We start from the raw sequence: 18019 nt of genomic DNA, 5'->3' as shown, positions 1-18019 counted from the left end.
TTGTTTGTTTTACCTACATTGTAGATAAAATTCTATTATATCATATTCCCTAGTTTCATTCTGTTTGTAAATTTCTAATGGTCAAAAAACATCTTGATTTATTTCTTGGTTTATGGTTATTTTGCTTTCATCACAACAAATCCTAGTTTATTTGTCTTTTTAATAAATAAGTGATAATTTCTGGTATACAGTTATTTAGATCTGTAATATAAAGTAAATCAGCAGTTCCTAGCTCAGACTTTCAAAACTCCTTGATAAGGGCTTGTCCATTCTGTTTGATCTGGGTTTACAAAGTATTGAACTTGCCACAACTATCTGATAAGTCCCCAATCATTTACCGCTGATCACACAAAAACGAATGATGAATTGTGTAATGTAGGGGATTCTCTGGTCAGTCAGGAGAGGAGGGGACGATGTGCTTGGCAGGTGACGGGGCCGTGAGAAGTCGTACCTTACCATCCAGTTCTGGACTCTTGTCACATTTGGTGGCATTGAATTGTTTATTTTGCATGGATTTGTGAAATAGAGAGATCTGATGTCAATGGGGGCAGAATATTACATCATATTGACTTTCAGACTGCTGAAATTCTAAGTATGAAATGTAATATCAGTCATCCATGACATAAGTGTACATGTACCATGAAGTAAAACTAATTACTTGTACAGTCGTTTACATACTATATACATAAAAAAGAAAATTAGCAAGATATCACTACCCAAAGAAACCTGAAATTCATAACTATAAGTACTTGTTATTAATATTTATCTTTGAATGTTGTATTTGCCTTGAAGATGTGCTACCTTAGATTCAACAGACATCTTGTGTGAATGTTTCAGGTCATGTGACTAATTGTTATTTGTTTCTGATTTTTGGTATGCATTAATGTCATAAACGACATTTCTGCCAAGTTTTTTACAATTATCTTTTTTTTCATCTTCTTGATATGAAGAGATTTTGTATGATTTCCTTAATAGGTTTATTAATTTTATATTGTAGTACATTTACACAACCTTCTGTTAATACATAAAAGTTGACCTTGCAGTTTTACTTGCCACAACTAGGAACTATCAGAATATGCTAACTCTAAAACACACCTGGTAATATACCCCAAGATTTTTGCATAAACAAGATAGATGGCATTTAAATTTTACCTGAAATATCATAAAAAATTATATATTAATGAGAAACTTCATATATGACCTTTAACATTTGAACATTTTTAACTTCTTCTCAGATACTACTCAGCCCATTTTTACTATTAGCAACTATACCAAGGTAAGAAGAACAATTCTTGTGAATTTTGATGGCCTAATCTCTATTGTGGCTGAGGGATGGGGGCCAAACCTCTTTAAAAATATTCTTCCTTTATTCTGTTACATCTATCACACAAACTTTATTCATAGTATGATAATGAGTGTGGATTCTAAGCCTCTATCAAAATTTTGAAATTCTGACATGAGGCCTGTGTTTATGATTTCTGGTTTTAGGGTGTGGCATCAATATGGCTTACATAGGAAAGGTACATTGTGTTTTTTTTTTAAAAATCTTTTTGAATCTTTGACATCAAACAACCTGCATGATATTATTGAGGTTTGCCTCTACCAAACTTGTGAAATGGTGCTAGAGCTTTATGGTAGAAATGCTTTATTTCTTTTTCATCTAATAAATCCTTGACATTATTACACAACTAATTTAAACAGCTATTACTGAGTGCAAATAATTAGGAAAGTAGCCTCTACCAAAATTTTGGAATTCATTGCCTCTGTGTCAGGAGTTAAAGGTTAACTATGATTTGTATATCAGAAGTGCATTATTCGTTTCAAATTCTTCCTCTTCAGTTGTGGACACCAAACGGATAAGCATTAGTGTTGAAAAATCGGGAAAATTTCATAATCGATAATCGGTCATAATCGGAAGAACTGTATCCATCAATGATCAATATAATCGGTATTTACATGTAGTTAATAAATGCTTATTATTTTGGGGGTTTTATGGATATGTGCATCATATACACCAGCTGACCAGTGCCACTGAATTCCCACTTTTCAATGTGGAGTCCACTCTGACTCTCCCCCGCACATGTCTCGATATAAAAGCGGGAATAACAGTCAGATGAATCTCGGATCAGATATCAACTAGTGTATGTATGGGCAACAATCGATTATGAAAAATAGATTCGATAATCGTAATCGAAGAGCCAAAAATGATCGACAATCGATTGTCAGCGACAATCATTTCATCACTAATAAACATGTATAGTTAGAATGGATACTATAAACATGTATAGTTAGAATGGATACTATAAACATGTATAGTTAGAATGGATACTATAAACATGTATAGTTAGAATGGATACTATAAACATGTATAGTTAGAATGGAGAGGGAGACTAATCTTGAAATTAGGAAACTGACACGGTCTCACAGTCAGAAATTCTGGCAATAGAGTGACGTGGCTTTATGGATCATGTTTCAAAAAGCATTAAACCTTCAAAAAATCTTTTTTTCTTTACTCCTGCTGACAATATTCTTTATTTTGAATCTCCATTGGCTTTCCCAGTTCTTGGTACCTTCCTGTTGCTTTTTTACTTTCAAAGGTTCAAATTTTAAGCTTTTTTGTTTTTGATAGCATTCTTATCCATTATCAAGATGGTGCATAAAGTTGATCTACAGAGCCTACGTTTATGCGTCCAATTACTTGACATATTTTAAGTGTATACACACTTTGTTGATTAAAGCTATACCCCTCCAGACCCGATGTAAAGTGTCCATAGTCTAGGAATTTTTGAGAAGTATTTAATCTAAGACTTTTTTCCTTTATTATTAAAAGGGGTGTAGTTATAATAATTGATACCAGTATCAATGGAAAAAGTATTTTACTGTTAATTTTACTTATTTGGGACAGTCTTAGTACTGGTGTTCAACCTTAACCCTTAACCAACGTCATTCAATGACCAGGTCAAGGTCATTCTGTAAAATTTTGTATATAACATTGTTGAAATTGAAATCTAACATGGTTAAAGCTAATTGATTTAATGGTACATTCCTTTGCATTAAATTAACTATAGGTATGGTTTACAGAAGTAATCAATATTTTCTTTTCAAATTCATAATGCAACCACCCTAAACATTAATAGAAATAAACTGAAAGTAGTAATGCAGATCAGCCGAGATATTTGAATGATAAAAACAAGTTTATAATACAGCCAGAACAAGATAACTGAATAATTTTAATCTTTGAAGATTATGGCCCGTACTGTAGAGGCATGAAATTGAAGTGGGATTAAAATGTATGGCCATGCAAATCTACATCACAATGTATCACTTTAAGAAAAACTAAAATTTGTAGACTCTGTTTAGAGATAGCTATTTGTTACTAAAGGACTATAAATGATTTGGATTTATTTTGGCTTCCAAAAATTATTTTTAACTTTTTAAAGTAAGTTTACTTTATTTTGATGAAGGGTGAATATTTTATACAACCTTTTTATGTCCGCCATAAGATAGGAGAGACACTGATTTGCACTGGTCAGTCAGTAGACCAAGTGTTGTCCATGCAATATCATGTTTGACAGACATCAAATTCCTGTGAGGAGTGTATGTCCTCTATTGATTTTGAGATCACAAGGTCAAGGGTCAGTCTACTCTGGACACAGGAAGATGTTGTCTGCTTAATATTTTGACAACCCTTTGTTTCAGAGACATCGAACTTGGTAAACTGATTTCCCTAAGAAGTAGATCTCCCCATTTGATTTTGAGGTCAGATGGTCAAGGACCAAACTGGACATAGAAAGATATTGCCTTCTGACATCATTCTAAGGAGTAGATGACGTCTATTAATTTTGAGGTCAAAGGTCAAACTACTCTGGACATAAAAATATCTTTTGAACCCATTGATGACAGACATCATACTTCGTATATCGATACCCTCTATAGAAGTCATAAGGTCAAAGGTCATGATTAAAATTGACTGTTATTTGGAAGTGTCTTCTCAGTATCTTGAGAGATCAAACTTAGTATGATGGTTGCCCCAGACTAGTAGATAACCCATATTTCTCACTATCATTACAAACATTCTAAATTTAAAATACTGCCATTCGCGAGGTATATATTTTTCAAAAGTTTCTTGTTTATATGTGTAATTGTTGGTAATGCTAAGATAAATTCTTTTCTGGAGAATTTGAAATTTTTCATCTAAATTTAAATTTTGCACCAAATTTTCTTTTCTGCAAATATTGAGAGCGACCTCATGAATGCACATATATACATATATAGATTCATTTTATTTCAGAATAATTCTATTGTTAGAAATATTATTCTTGTTCACAAAGGCACAACATTTTTGAAGTATCGAATACCCACTTGAAATGATGTTTTCATTCAAATACAGATGGCAGACGATAAAATGCTTCATAAATGTTTCATTTCTGAAATCATATTACAATGAATAGCATATATTTGAGAGGACCTATTATATGCTTATAAAAGCATGTATATCCTAGTCACTTTTTTATGTTTTTGAATATTACAGTCACTATGTGCTTGGTATGTAGTTTGCCTTTTAGATCAGTGACTTGTCATTATTTTCTAGGTTAGAACATTAACATCGGTATCTGCTATCTTGTACAGTAATTTGTTTGACCTTTCTTGGCTGGTTATGAAAATTTTTACACTATAAAGTGAATTTTATTTTAGTGAAAACTTGTGAAACTTTTTATTTTTGTTTTTAGATAAGAAGATAAAATTGAACTTAATACTGTCAAGTTTTCCAAGAATATGTTTACTCTCATAATGTTTAATTAAACATCATATTTGATATGATAATTGTGTTATCAGATTAAACCCTGACATACCCCAGTATGCAACCTTATCCTACCTATATTCATCAATATTGAGCATCCATATACCACATGCAAGATTTAAATATAGAATCAATGCCACATCATAGCTCCTTGCAGCAGTTTTATTAATTATTTAGTTGTGGATAAGTCTTATTCAAATCAGTATGGCTTTGATGAATCTGGATGGAATTACTTACATTCACTTGGGTAGGTTGTAGCATACTACATTTAATGGATAGAACTGATCCGAGCAGTCAGTTTCTTGGTCTTTGGCCTTTTGGCCAAAGGTAGAGTTACCTGTGTGTTGGGATAATAACCTAATAATATGATATAACCAAACAACAAACAATATCTTTGATATATTTATTTTGTACCTGTATGCCTTATATTGCACGAGTACTTATTTTACAAAATCTCGATCCTTTGAGCACTAATTTGTGAGAACGTGCAATCATGAGTGATGTTGTCTGAGAGATAATGAATTGGTCTTTAAATTTGTGATAATGTATTATAGGTAAAAGTAAGAATTCTGATTTCAAATTAACATGAATATCAATTATTCATTTATATCAAGAAATCTATTTTATGCTCACAGTTAACACATTTGAATGAGTTTTAATTTGAAATTTCGATTAATTACTCAAAGAGAGAGAGAGGGAGAGAGAGAGACCATGTGTTTTAAATTGAAATGATTAAGTATGTAAGTATATTTAAAATTCACTGAAATTTAGACTTTTGATTTTGGTACTTTGATCAAAAACATTTCCTTAGTGCCTGAATAATAGTTTAATATTAGAAAACTGGGTCAATTATTCATTTTAGTATTTCTAAAAGCCATAATTTCATTACAAGAATATGAATTATGAAATAAAATGTAGTATAATGATATTTTGAATGTCTCGATGAAAAAATAGAAGTAAATTTGTATGAACGCAATGGCATTGTAATGGACAATAGGTTTCTGTTGGGTTATGATGCTGTAAGGTGTGAGTATTTTAATGGTAGCTCCATTCCTCCCTCATCCTGCAGTGTGATAAACTTTGAATCAGTTATTCATAGAAAACTTCAACTCGTTAAGGATTTTCTTATTCCTGATACAATTGAGAGATAAGAGATGTTAATTTAATTAGCTCAGTTTAAGATACAACCCCCACCGCCATTCATCCTTCAGTTTGACACTACCTCGAGTCAAAAGTTATCAATAGAAAACTTGATCTTTTGGGGTGAGGTTTTCCTGAATTCTGATAATGTTTTTATGTTCATTTGGTAGAGGGTGTCTTCCTAATAAGATGCTTGAATATTTATTATGCTGGTAATTAGATTGTCTTCTAAACCATTGGGTTAATCTTAAACCTGGGGTAAATATTGTACATTTTAAAAGAATTATTTTTGCTTCAAGTTTTTTTTTAAAATCCTCATCGTTATCATTTCCTTGCTGGTAGATATTTTTCAATATTTTTTTTTCAAGTATTGAATCCATAGCAATCTCTATCGATTTTTACATCTCAGGGAATACTATCTTCTTATTTGCTATTTGGGACAGTTAATTCTGGTTTAAAGCTATATTAGCTGTAAAAATGTGCAATTATGATAGTTCTTTATAAATCTTAGTTTAAGTTTTTATCAAAATAAAGTTTTCGGTTCTGTTAAATATATAGCTTTGTATAGAAAACAATAGTGTAATTTTGCTTTATTCAGAGCCTCAGTGTAGGTTTTTTAACACAAATATTAATAACAAAAGTTAATAAACTTTATAATTTGGTTTTTTGTTTTTGTTTTTTTTTTGGTCATTGAAATAAATCACAATTTTACAACAAAAATTTCCAAAACCAAAATGACAGCTATATATTTTTGGGACTGTTAAATCAGCATTAATGGTCGCAAATAACAAATAAGAAGATGGTTATTCCTATTCTAATGCAATTTCGCATTTTCCTGGATGTTTATATCTTATTCATTGAGTTTTGTTTTATGAAATACATTAAGAAATGTTTACGTTTGAAATTATGTTTTTGAATCATTGTGTTATAGCATCACAATCAAAAGCTTTCCATTTCATTAATGCTCGTTTAACTGCCTTACACCCCTGCACATTAGCCAATCAAACTGCAGATTACAAAACAATTGCATTAGAATTGACAATTCACTCTCGCGTGGAAAGATACCTAATCTCAATTGAAAAAAAGAGTTTCTTCTTAATCTTTCAAGGAAACAGTTGCAATCTGGTCACAGATATGGTATTTTTACATCAAGAGTATTAATTTTAATACTGCTCGTAAATACAAGATAGTTTATCTCCATAATAAGCTTGGATTGTAATATTTTCACCATCAGAGTATATCTGCTATTTTGAACCTTTATTGTTAAACCCAAATCACACCTGATTCTACAGGTAAAAACAGATTATTTCAACTAAGACAGAATTCTACATGAGAGGCATTTTGATTCTTCAAGATTCTCTAATCAACAAACAACCAAATTTAACTGATCCATTGGCCCACTCAGGGGGCTATACAGAGAATATTACTGATATAGATATTTCAAGTGGGGATGATCTTAGACTTTTCTTTGGCAGTGTCCCTACTTCTTACAGAGGTTGGGCTGACAAGAATTTGGAGGTCACATTGTTTTCTAAGAGTTTGGTTTTCCCAAAGTGTTTGACTAATTTTTTCCCCATAATAACTATATGAAAGAATTTTTACAAGAAGTTGTTGTGCGCAGGCATTAACAACTCGTATCATTTGTTTACAATGATGAAAATCCCCGTTACAGGTACATGCACACTTCAGATTAAAAGTGCCTTTTACAGCAAGTGTTGATGTGTTTTCTTCTATAAGGTTATTTCAAATCTGGGTCACGCCTTTATTTAAGCTACTGAAATTTTTTTAAATGAAATAGGTTTAACCCCTCAAGCCTGTTTCCCAATGAATTAAATGTTGGTTTAGAAGCACTATATTATATGTCTGTAGTAACAGTATTTTTGTTTGGTAATTTCATAATTTGTCCAACATGTTCTTTGATTTAGGGGGATCATTTACATTTACCTTTTATGAAAATGTAATTACAAGGTTTTACATCAACATACCCTCAGAATTATGCACAAAACACTTGGATTAACACCGAGATTTTTATCGATGATAATGTACATGTAACTGTGTAGAAATTACTTTGTATTTTGTATGGGCACTATAAGTATCAATCAAGTTCTCTCTCTCTCTCTCTCTCTCTCTCTCTCTCTCTCTCTCTCTCTCTCATAATTTGTCAATTTTAAATTCATCTAATTTTAGATTCATCCTTTTATAATGGGCAAAAATAAAATCGAAAGAAATGGACAATGAAAGAATTTTTAAAGTTAAAAAAACCTTTTCATAACTTACAACAGTGGGGGGGGGGGGTTACATTGTTTAACTATCTTATTCACAATTATCTGGCATTTAATCACAGACTATATTTACTAGTAATATATGTTGACTATATATACCAGTAATATATGTTTTAGCAGTGTCCTTAGCTGCAATAATATAACCCTCTTTGAATTTATTTTTTCTTTTTCTTTTTTCAAAACAAAAGCATCAAAGTAAAAAAAAAATTGGAGAGGGCTACATTATTGCAGCTACAGTGTCCTTTCTTGGATGTTATGATGTCATGGTGCAGTTTTTGACAGTAGCTTTGTATTATTTCAGAAATCAACAGAATTAATCAGCATAGACAAATATTTGTAGATAAAGGCATCTTCTGTAACAGTTTCAGGTGTGAATCTACTTGTTGAAGTGTCAATCATGTTTGCATTCCTTAGGTTACCACACACACACACAAATATTTCTTAAGTCCCTTATCAGTCACCCACTGATAAACGATTGATAGCATAATTATTATCAGTTATACATTCATATGAATAATATAATTTTGAAGGAAAAGAAAAATTACAAATGAAAACCCAGCAATTTGCAGTGCATACTATTTACACAGTATATATACATGTGAAAATAAATGGTTTTTCTTTTAACAAAAGCGTATACTATGGTTTTGTCATACAAAATTATCGTTTTGCCATTAAGTCTTATCTATTTGTGAAGTGTAAAGATAAACAATTAAGCAATAGTCCATTCAGGTTTTACCAGATCCCGGAGAGGTGTGTCTTTGAGACTTGTTGTCATCATGTGACTTGCTCAGACATCTGCATGGGCAGCTACTATATAATCCGACAGAAAAGTGGAATTCATTTTCCAGTATTAGGTTACTGTCAGAGGTGTTCTGCACTGACCATTGTCCCAGATATCTTTGTTTCGCTTTAATGGTCTATTCTATGACAATGAGAGACAGTGATAGTTTCTTATACAGCTATTTAGGGGCAGCTATACAGCATCAATATTATTATGAATATGACCCAGGTAAAAGAACGTGACAGATTGATGGTTGGTCAATTGTACGATTCTCCAAAACTTGTACATAGAGTTCTAATTTAGCAAAACCCAGTCTTCAGATTTTGGGGTGTATTTGAAATTTTCTTAAGAAATTTGAGGAGAAAATTTTTGTACTTTTTAGATTCCCCCGAGATGACAATGGGAGCACTGGGCCCCATGCCATCTGCCGGGAGTACCTCCCCTACCCAGGGGATGAGCCAGTTCTGTGCCATCTGTGGAGACCGGGCCACAGGAAAACATTATGGAGCATCTAGTTGTGATGGTTGTAAGGGTTTCTTCCGACGAAGTGTACGGAAAAACCACGTCTACTCTTGTCGTTTTAACAGAGGCTGCGTGGTGGACAAAGATAAAAGAAACCAGTGTCGATACTGCCGACTCCGAAAGTGCTTCCGAGCAGGAATGAAAAAAGAAGGTAAGATTTATTGGGGGGGTTTTTGTATCACGTCTACACATACAGTGATTTATTATTTTGTATTATTATCGGAATTTGGTGTAGATTTTGTCATTTTCACAAGAGGACAGAGACTTAAGCTATTTAAGAAGATTTCATGATTCCATGTGGCAAAAGAAATCTATTTGATACTTTAATAATGAAAGTTTTCCCCTGTGGACATAGATGTCAAACTTCGAGCTGGCATTAGGAACATTTGGATTCAGATTTCATTTACCAGTGATGATATTTACATCCATGCTTTAAAAATTTCTCAACAGCTGTACAGAACGAGCGAGATCGAATCAGTGTGAGAAGAACCAGCTATGAAGATGTGAACCAGACAAACTCTTTGTCTGTTAGTACACTGCTGAATGCTGAGATTCTCTCCAGACAGGTCGGTATCTTCTCTGTTCAGTGTGGAAACGCTCTGATTCAGACCGTAGTGTAGATTGACATGTAGAATGTATATCGGGGGGTGGGTGGTCTTCATTTCCTGTGGTTGAGGATTTGTTGTTCAGTTTCTCCTGTACATAAGGAGTCTCCACAAAAATGAATGATTTTATGGTGTTAGAACATTTTTGATACAAGAATATTGTGACTCTGAGCTTAAGGTGTGTAGATGTTAATTCAGTCATATGATTATAAATCTTTTTCTTTTGAAAAATTACCATTAATGATTAATCATTCAAAGGGGTCACCAGACCTTCCACAAACTGCTGTATACTCATGTCTGGTATTTTTATTGACAGATGACATCTCCAACAATCAACACAGATCTTTCTCAGAAATTGGTGGCCACAGCTGATGATGTGTGTGAGTCTATGAAACAGCAGCTACTAATACTAGTGGAGTGGGCCAAATACATACCCTGTTTCTGTGAGCTTACCCTGGATGACCAGGTAACTACCCTAGGAAAGATACTACCTGTACAATCAACACCCCGTATCAGAGTATCGACATACTGTTCTATATGTTCTTTCCACATAGACTCTCTTCCTTAATATGCTAGTTTATAGTTATTTTATTTTTTTCGTTTAAGAATTATTTTTTTTTAAATACATGAGGGCATGAATTGTGATGCTTCACACCAGCATACTTCATGAAAAGTACGCCAACGTGAAGTGTTGCAGGTCACACCCTCATGTCAAAAACAAAATTCATTTTTTATTTCATTTCTGTTGGAATTCCTACCCATTGAAATAGACAAACTATATTTATAGAGATTCATACACACATTGTTCACGTCTGCAGTGCGTTCATGAGGAAATAACTATCATTACAGTCGGTAAAGATATCGAAGGCAAAAACATTGGAAATGTAAATACATACAAATACACTACACAATATCAATAGATATTTGTTCACATTGACATATAGAACAGTTAACTTACTACACTTATTCTGCTTTGAAATTTTTGCTAGCGATCTGCAATAATTGTTTCAGGTTGCCTTGCTAAGAGCACATGCAGGAGAGCATCTGATTATGGGTGTGGCCAGACGTTCCTTAGGGGTCAAGGATGTTTTGTTGCTAGGTAATGATGCCATCATTCCCAGGAATACCCCAGAAGTGGAGATAGGTCGCGTCGCCAGCAGAATATTAGATGAATTGGTTCAACCAATGAAAGATGTACAGATGGATGAATCAGAATTTGCCTGTTTGAAAGCAATTGTTTTCTTTGATCCAGGTAAATAATGAAACTGTCTTATAATTCTTGATTGCCAGAGAATCAGTCATGACAATACAGAATTTTTTTTTTTATCTCATATATAAAATGGGTTTGTAAATCAATAGAAAATGAGTAAGGATACATATAGTATGTACCAGTACATTTAATTTCTTAATAAATATTATCATAACTAATATTCTTTTCTTACAAAACCTAAAACTTTTTTATTGTGTACTCAAAATACCAGGGAAAATATAATTGCATCAATATGATACCATGATTTTCAGATGCCAAAGGACTTGGTGATCCTCAGAAAATCAAAAGCTTTCGCTACCAAGTTCAAGTGAACTTAGAGGACTACATCAACGACCGCCAATATGACACCAGGGGGCGCTTTGGAGAAATCTTGCTGATGCTGCCCCCACTTCAGAGCATCACATGGCAGATGATTGAACAGGTGCAGTTTGCCAAGCTGTTTGGAATGGCTAGGATTGACAATCTTTTGCAGGAGATGCTACTTGGAGGTAAGTCATGAACTTAATTTTGCAATTTCATTTGAATACTGATTGATGCTTTTGTTAGGTCACCTGAATGATTCAGATGACCTATTTATGATCTGCACCCGTTGTTGTCCTTTGTTCGTGGTGTATGTACAATTGAGCATTTTTAACTTCTTGATAACTACAATTCCAATTCTTTTCAAAGTCGGTATGAAGCATCTTTGAAACAAGGGGGATATAAATTGTAATTTTCAAGACTCCTGCACCCTTGTGGCTTCAGAGGCAGGGCAAAACTGCCAAAAATTGACCTTTTTTTTTTAAATTCTTCTTTACAGCAGCACATCTGTAATTGTAAAATTCATGATCCCAAAGTTAGGGGTTTTGGTTCCAGGGTGGAGCCAACATTATCATAATGATTATTGTCTTTATCATTTAAAAGACTTCTTTAATTTTGTTGATACTTTAAAAGACTTCTTTAATTTTGTTGATACTGTATAAAAATAAATGCATATTTAGGAAAAGCAAAAAGGGGTGTATTAATCAAAGTCACAATGACTTTAACAACCCCAGGGTTCTGATTCTAGGATGGCGCCAAAATAGTCATACAGTGTTAATATAATGTGTAAATGATTATATGTAAAGTCTTGCATCAGTATGGGCACTTTTAGGGATATTTCTGTTTTTGTGTTTTAAGAACATCTTGTTTTATACTGCTGCTGAATATAAGAATTTGGCTAAGATATGCAGAACAGGAAAATAATCAAAGATTCCATAGCCCTTGGGGCTAGTGATCCTTTCAACTAGTACTCAGGTGACCGATAAGGCCTGTGGGCCTCTTGTGATCTTTAACCCTTTATATAACAGATATTATAGAATTGTGTCTATATCATTTTATGCAATCTGTAAATGAATATTTCACAGGAGCAGCTCCAGAGAACAATAGCACAGGCTCAACAACTCCCACAACATTACAACCATCACTGCTTGTCAACAACTTCAACGACCAAATCTCCCAGAGTACAGATGTACTCTCCCTTGCCACTGCCACCATTCCATCTCCCCACACCTGTATTTCTCCAAACAACAGCCAGACTTCTCCCATGGGAAGTCCCTTAAATCTTGGATTGCATCACAGCATACAGACACCGACACCCCCTTTAACAACGGCTGACCACCTTCTTACAGCCTCGGCAATGACATCGAATATTGACCACCTGGCAATACAACAGCACAGTTCCCCGATCTCATCTCCTCCACTGTCAACAGAATCATATAGTAAAGTCAATGGGTCATCGTATTCATTTAAACAGGAAGTGTCTTCATAATGGATTGGTTTGTGAATTGTATATGCATGTACTTACAAGCATTTGAAGTCAGCTTTTATAATCAGTGGTTTGGTACACATATTTTTTTTATGTACAATGTTTTCATTTGTTACTGGATTTAAGTTTGAATTCCTTACCAATATACATAATTGTATGTTTAATTTTACGTCATTGTGGATGGCAATCATTTATTTGATGGTATATCGTATGAAAGCAATATCTGTGTATTTTCAATTACCTCTAGTCAATGTCAAATTGAATGAGTAATTTTTAATGTCTGACAGTCTTTTTTACACTTGTATAAATTGCAGCCAGTCTGCGGCATTGACATGTTGAAATTATTTAGTAAAATACACTAGAATAATGCCCACATACTTTACCATATTTATTTCATCATCAATTAGAATAAAATTGAATAAAGACTTTCATGAGGTCATAATGCAATACACAATAAACTCCATTTTTCACTGAATCAGAATCTCCTTGTAAATAAATTCCGTGTAAATATTAGTCGTACATGTAAATCATGAATACCTGTAATTACTTTGAATATGTTGATTTGATATATCCATGACATTTTCAGTAAAGTTTCAAATATTTTTGATCACCTTGTACATTTCAGAAAACCATTGATCCATAGCATCTTTCATACACAGATACATTTGTGTTTTGTTTCTATCTTGTAATCAAATTAGTGACACTTAATTAATAAAACTTCACCACTTTGACCTGCTATAATGAAAATGCACACTGTGATTGTTGTAAGTTGTGAATTTGAGTGCCCTAATGGACACCTAGGACTGTGAAACAGCTAATTTTGAATACATGTATCAAACCATAAGTTGAATTGTCTCCTTTTACAAGGTCAGCCAAAATAAGTTGGTGAGTAGCTAAATTTTCCAATCTGATTAAAACCCACGTGAGCAGATCAAAGGATCTGATTTTAATCAGAATGCTAAGTTTTCCTTCTTTACCCTACTAAATGTAAGCGATGTAGCTAATTATTAAGTTTTCATACAATTTTATAGATTATCCCACCCTGGAACATCAATGCAGTTGTCTGAATTTGATGAAAAAATTACAAATGTCAGAGCTACAGATCAAAAAATTACAATAGCCAACATTTAAAAAAACGATTATTTTCACCACAAGATGGCAGACAAGGGATGTAACTTGTGGTGAAGTGTTGATACATATATGAAGGTAGTCACTTTCTTTGAATGATGCTTCATTGATATCTCATGCTAGTGTATACATGATACACTCTAATTCCTTTGTATATAATAGTTACCCTACCTTCACAGAAAAAAGCTTCATTTTAACATTTTAACCCTTATGTTTTGTTTCAAATGTTTTATATTGTGTTTCCATAAGAATGGAAGTCATCTCGAAATCAGTATTTTATTTTGTACACGTTTCATGAGCAACTGTGCAAATTTTTAAATTCTTGTGAAAGTTGTGAGATGCCAACAGGATGCTTGATAGTTAGTGTTATTTTTAGTCAATGAAGCAAACACGTAAACTGTCGGAAAGAGTAGTTGCAAAATGACATCAAGAAATTCCTAAACCAATGTGATTAACTGTGATTTTAAGCTTGGCAGGAATATCGTTTTTCTGCAAAGGACCAAGTGCCATTATCAATGCAAAAATAAAAACAATGTGGTGTACATCTTGTATTAAACTGTCATAGATGGTCCAAAATGTTCAATTATTGTATTGTTATATGATTAAAATCTATATATTTTTGTATTTAAAGAAAATGCATGTTTGACAAATGGATCAAATACTATTTTTACGGAATAAATTATAGCATGAAATAAAGGGTTGATTTTTTTTATTGTGCTATCAAAACAATTCCAGGATTGCCTGCCCAAAATCAATATAAATAAGAAAACTCGACTCCATTATAAAGAATAAAACTGGTCATTATTGAGGAGTAAATAACGGAAGATCTAAAGCAACATATAATACAACTAATGAAGGAGTCGCTACAACATTTTACATAAGACTAGAGATTGTTTTTATGAAAAACAAATGTCTCCCACCTCCCCAAATTGGAAGTGCACCAAATGAAACCTCCCCTTAATGTACTGCATGATATGGAGGAGAAAGCATGAGCAGGAACAGAGCCATTATGTACTCTGTTAAGCCACACAGGAGAAGTGTTCACAAACTATTTTACACCCTCCACTCCTCATAGATCCACTATAACTTTTAGGAAAATAATTGGATCCTTATGTCCCAACAATATCCACATCTACAAATGGCAATGAAGCATTGTGCAAAGTCTCAAGTATACCCAATTAGCCATATAGGAGTAGTGTTCACAAGCTATTTTACATCCTCCACCCCAAGGAGTAGTGTTCACAAGCTATTTTACATCCTCCACCCCTCTTAGATCTACATGTACATATAGGAGTAGTGTTCACAAGCTATTTTACATCCTCCACCCCTCTTAGATCTACATGTACATATAGGAGTAGTGTTCACAAGCTATTTTACATCCTCCACCCCTCTTAGATCTACATGTACATATAGGAGTAGTGTTCACAAGCTATTTTACATCCTCCACCCCTCTTAGATCTACATGTACATATAGGAGTAGTGTTCACAAGCTATTTTACATCCTCCACCCCTCTTAGATCTACATGTACATATAGGAGTAGTGTTCACAAGCTATTTTACATCCTCCACCCCTCTTAGATCTACATGTACTATCATTTTGAGGAAAATAATTCAATCCTCCTGTCCCAACAATATGCACATCTACAAATGGCAATGAAGCTTTCAAGTTAACCTGATAAGCCATAAAGGGGGAGAAGCACTCACAAGATTTTGTGATGGAACGACAGACGGACAGACAGCACAAAAACCTGTCTCCCCTGCATCATGTGACAAATTGCAACTCCTTCAATGAATGACAAAGAGAAAGCAATATATACATCAATTTGTGAAACTTCACACTGGTAGTCCATAAAATGCTCAGGTACATCTTAGGATGCGTTACGACAAGTAAAAATACGCAACAAACTTTGGGTCATAAGAACTAGATATTGAAGTGTGCTTAACAAGGATGTGTTCAGGGGTGCTCGTCTGCCACCTGTACAAGGCAAGTGATATTTGTTCTTTTGAGACTTCTATATGCATATACAGTCTACTCCAGATATAATGAAATTCAGGGGACCAACCTGAATTCTTCGTTATATTCAAAGTTCAATATAACCAATGCTGAAATACACAAATATTGCTACTGGGGGATTTGATTTAACTTCAATATAACAGATATTTCAATATAACCGACTTCCAATATAAGTGGAGTAGACTGTATAGAGTATTTTAATTGAACAGTCGATATATCCACCTAGGGGCACCTGACCCCCTTAGGCTGAAGTGACTTGGTCAACTAGTAGTCAAACCCATGGGGGATATACACAAAATTCCATCCGACTGTTGGGTTTGAACCATTACCATGGAAACAAAACCCATAACACCAACATGATTTACCCATTTATTGATATCATGGAATGTCGTACCAGCCAAACATAAGCAGTACATATAACAGGAAATTGGAGATAATTGGCTGTATTGCTTACTAAATACACAGCTCTGGGGGAAACAACCGAGATACCAACACACAAGGTGCATAAAGGGCAAGATGGGGGCCTTGTGTTGTGCACAAGTGCCAGTGAAGTCCCAATGTTAGAAAACATGTGGACAGGGGTTGAATGGTTGAAATATCTGTTTACCCTGTTTCCCTAAGATTGCTCCCTGGTTGATACTACTGCTGACACAGAGTACTCCAAGATGAGTCTCCCCTCCTTTTAAAAGAGGTGGAGGGTCCCCCAGTCTGGCAGACACTGTGGACCCCAATGTTACACTACATGAGAGGTATACCTCCCCCAATAAACAACACCTGAGTTTATTCCTCCCCCAATGAACAACACCTGAGGGTTTATTCCTCCCCCACTAAACAACACCTGAGGGTTTATTCCTCCCCCAATACACAACACCTGAGTGTTTACTCCTCCCCAATAAACAACACCTGAGGGTTTATTCCTCCCCCAATAAACAACACCTGAGGGTTTATTCCTCCCCCACTAAACAACACCCAAGGGTTTATTCCTCCCCCACTAAACAACACCTGGGGGTTTATTCCTCCCTCAATACACAACACCTGAGGCTTTATTCCTCCCCCAATACACAGCACCTGAGGGTTTACTCCTCCCCCAATACACAACACCTGGGGGTTTATTCCTCCCCCACTAAACAACACCTGAGGGTTTATTCCTCCCCCACTAAACAACACCCAAGGGTTTACTCCTCCCCCAATACACAACACCCGAGGGTTTACTCCTCCCCCAATAAACAACACCTGAGGGTTTACTCCTCCCCCAATGAACAACACCTGAGGGTTTATTCCTCCCCCACTAAACAACACCTGAGGGTTTATTCCTCCCCCACTAAACAACACCTGAGGGTTTACTCCTCCCCCAATGAACAACACCTGAGGGTTTATTCCTCCCCCACTAAACAACACCTGAGGGTTTATTCCTCCCCCAATACACAACACCTGAGTGTTTACTCCTCCCCAATAAACAACACCTGAGGGTTTATTCCTCCCCCAATAAACAACACCTGAGGGTTTACTCCTCCCCCAATGAACAACACCTGAGGGTTTATTCCTCCCCCACTAAACAACACCTGAGGGTTTATTCCTCCCCCAATACACAACACCTGAGTGTTTACTCCTCCCCAATAAACAACACCTGAGGGTTTATTCCTCCCCCAATAAACAACACCTGAGGGTTTACTCCTCCCCCAATGAACAA

The 18019-nt window shown here is 34.6% G+C and overlaps 2 protein-coding genes across 6 annotated transcripts in view; one reads left to right on the top strand and one right to left on the bottom strand.

Moving 5' to 3' along the window:
- LOC125667031 (hepatocyte nuclear factor 4-gamma-like) overlaps positions 1 to 15011 on the top strand; it is a 33358-nt gene extending 18347 nt beyond the window's left edge. For 3 of the 5 annotated variants that reach the window (XM_048900361.2, XM_048900330.2, XM_048900347.2), the window contains exons 2-7: positions 9387 to 9677; positions 9977 to 10092; positions 10448 to 10597; positions 11143 to 11383; positions 11653 to 11889; positions 12787 to 15011. In XM_048900361.2, coding sequence (XP_048756318.1) covers positions 9387 to 9677; positions 9977 to 10092; positions 10448 to 10597; positions 11143 to 11383; positions 11653 to 11889; positions 12787 to 13190 — 1439 coding nt within the window. In that variant the 3' untranslated portion in view covers positions 13191 to 15011. Of the gene's footprint in view, positions 1 to 4990; positions 5049 to 6245; positions 9233 to 9386; positions 9678 to 9976; positions 10093 to 10447; positions 10598 to 11142; positions 11384 to 11652; positions 11890 to 12786 lie in introns of those variants that run through there. The other 2 variants (XM_048900353.2, XM_048900339.2) reach the window with 2 other exon arrangements.
- LOC125666820 (receptor-interacting serine/threonine-protein kinase 1-like) overlaps positions 1 to 18019 on the bottom strand; it is a 542042-nt gene that overhangs the window by 351049 nt on the left and 172974 nt on the right. The window lies entirely within an intron of this gene.

The sequence above is a fragment of the Ostrea edulis genome, chromosome 1 (assembly GCF_947568905.1).
Source record: "Ostrea edulis chromosome 1, xbOstEdul1.1, whole genome shotgun sequence".
Classification (NCBI taxonomy): domain Eukaryota; kingdom Metazoa; phylum Mollusca; class Bivalvia; order Ostreida; family Ostreidae; genus Ostrea; species Ostrea edulis.
The sequence above is the reverse complement of the archived record's forward strand: the minus strand, read 5'-3'. Positions and strand labels throughout refer to the sequence as shown.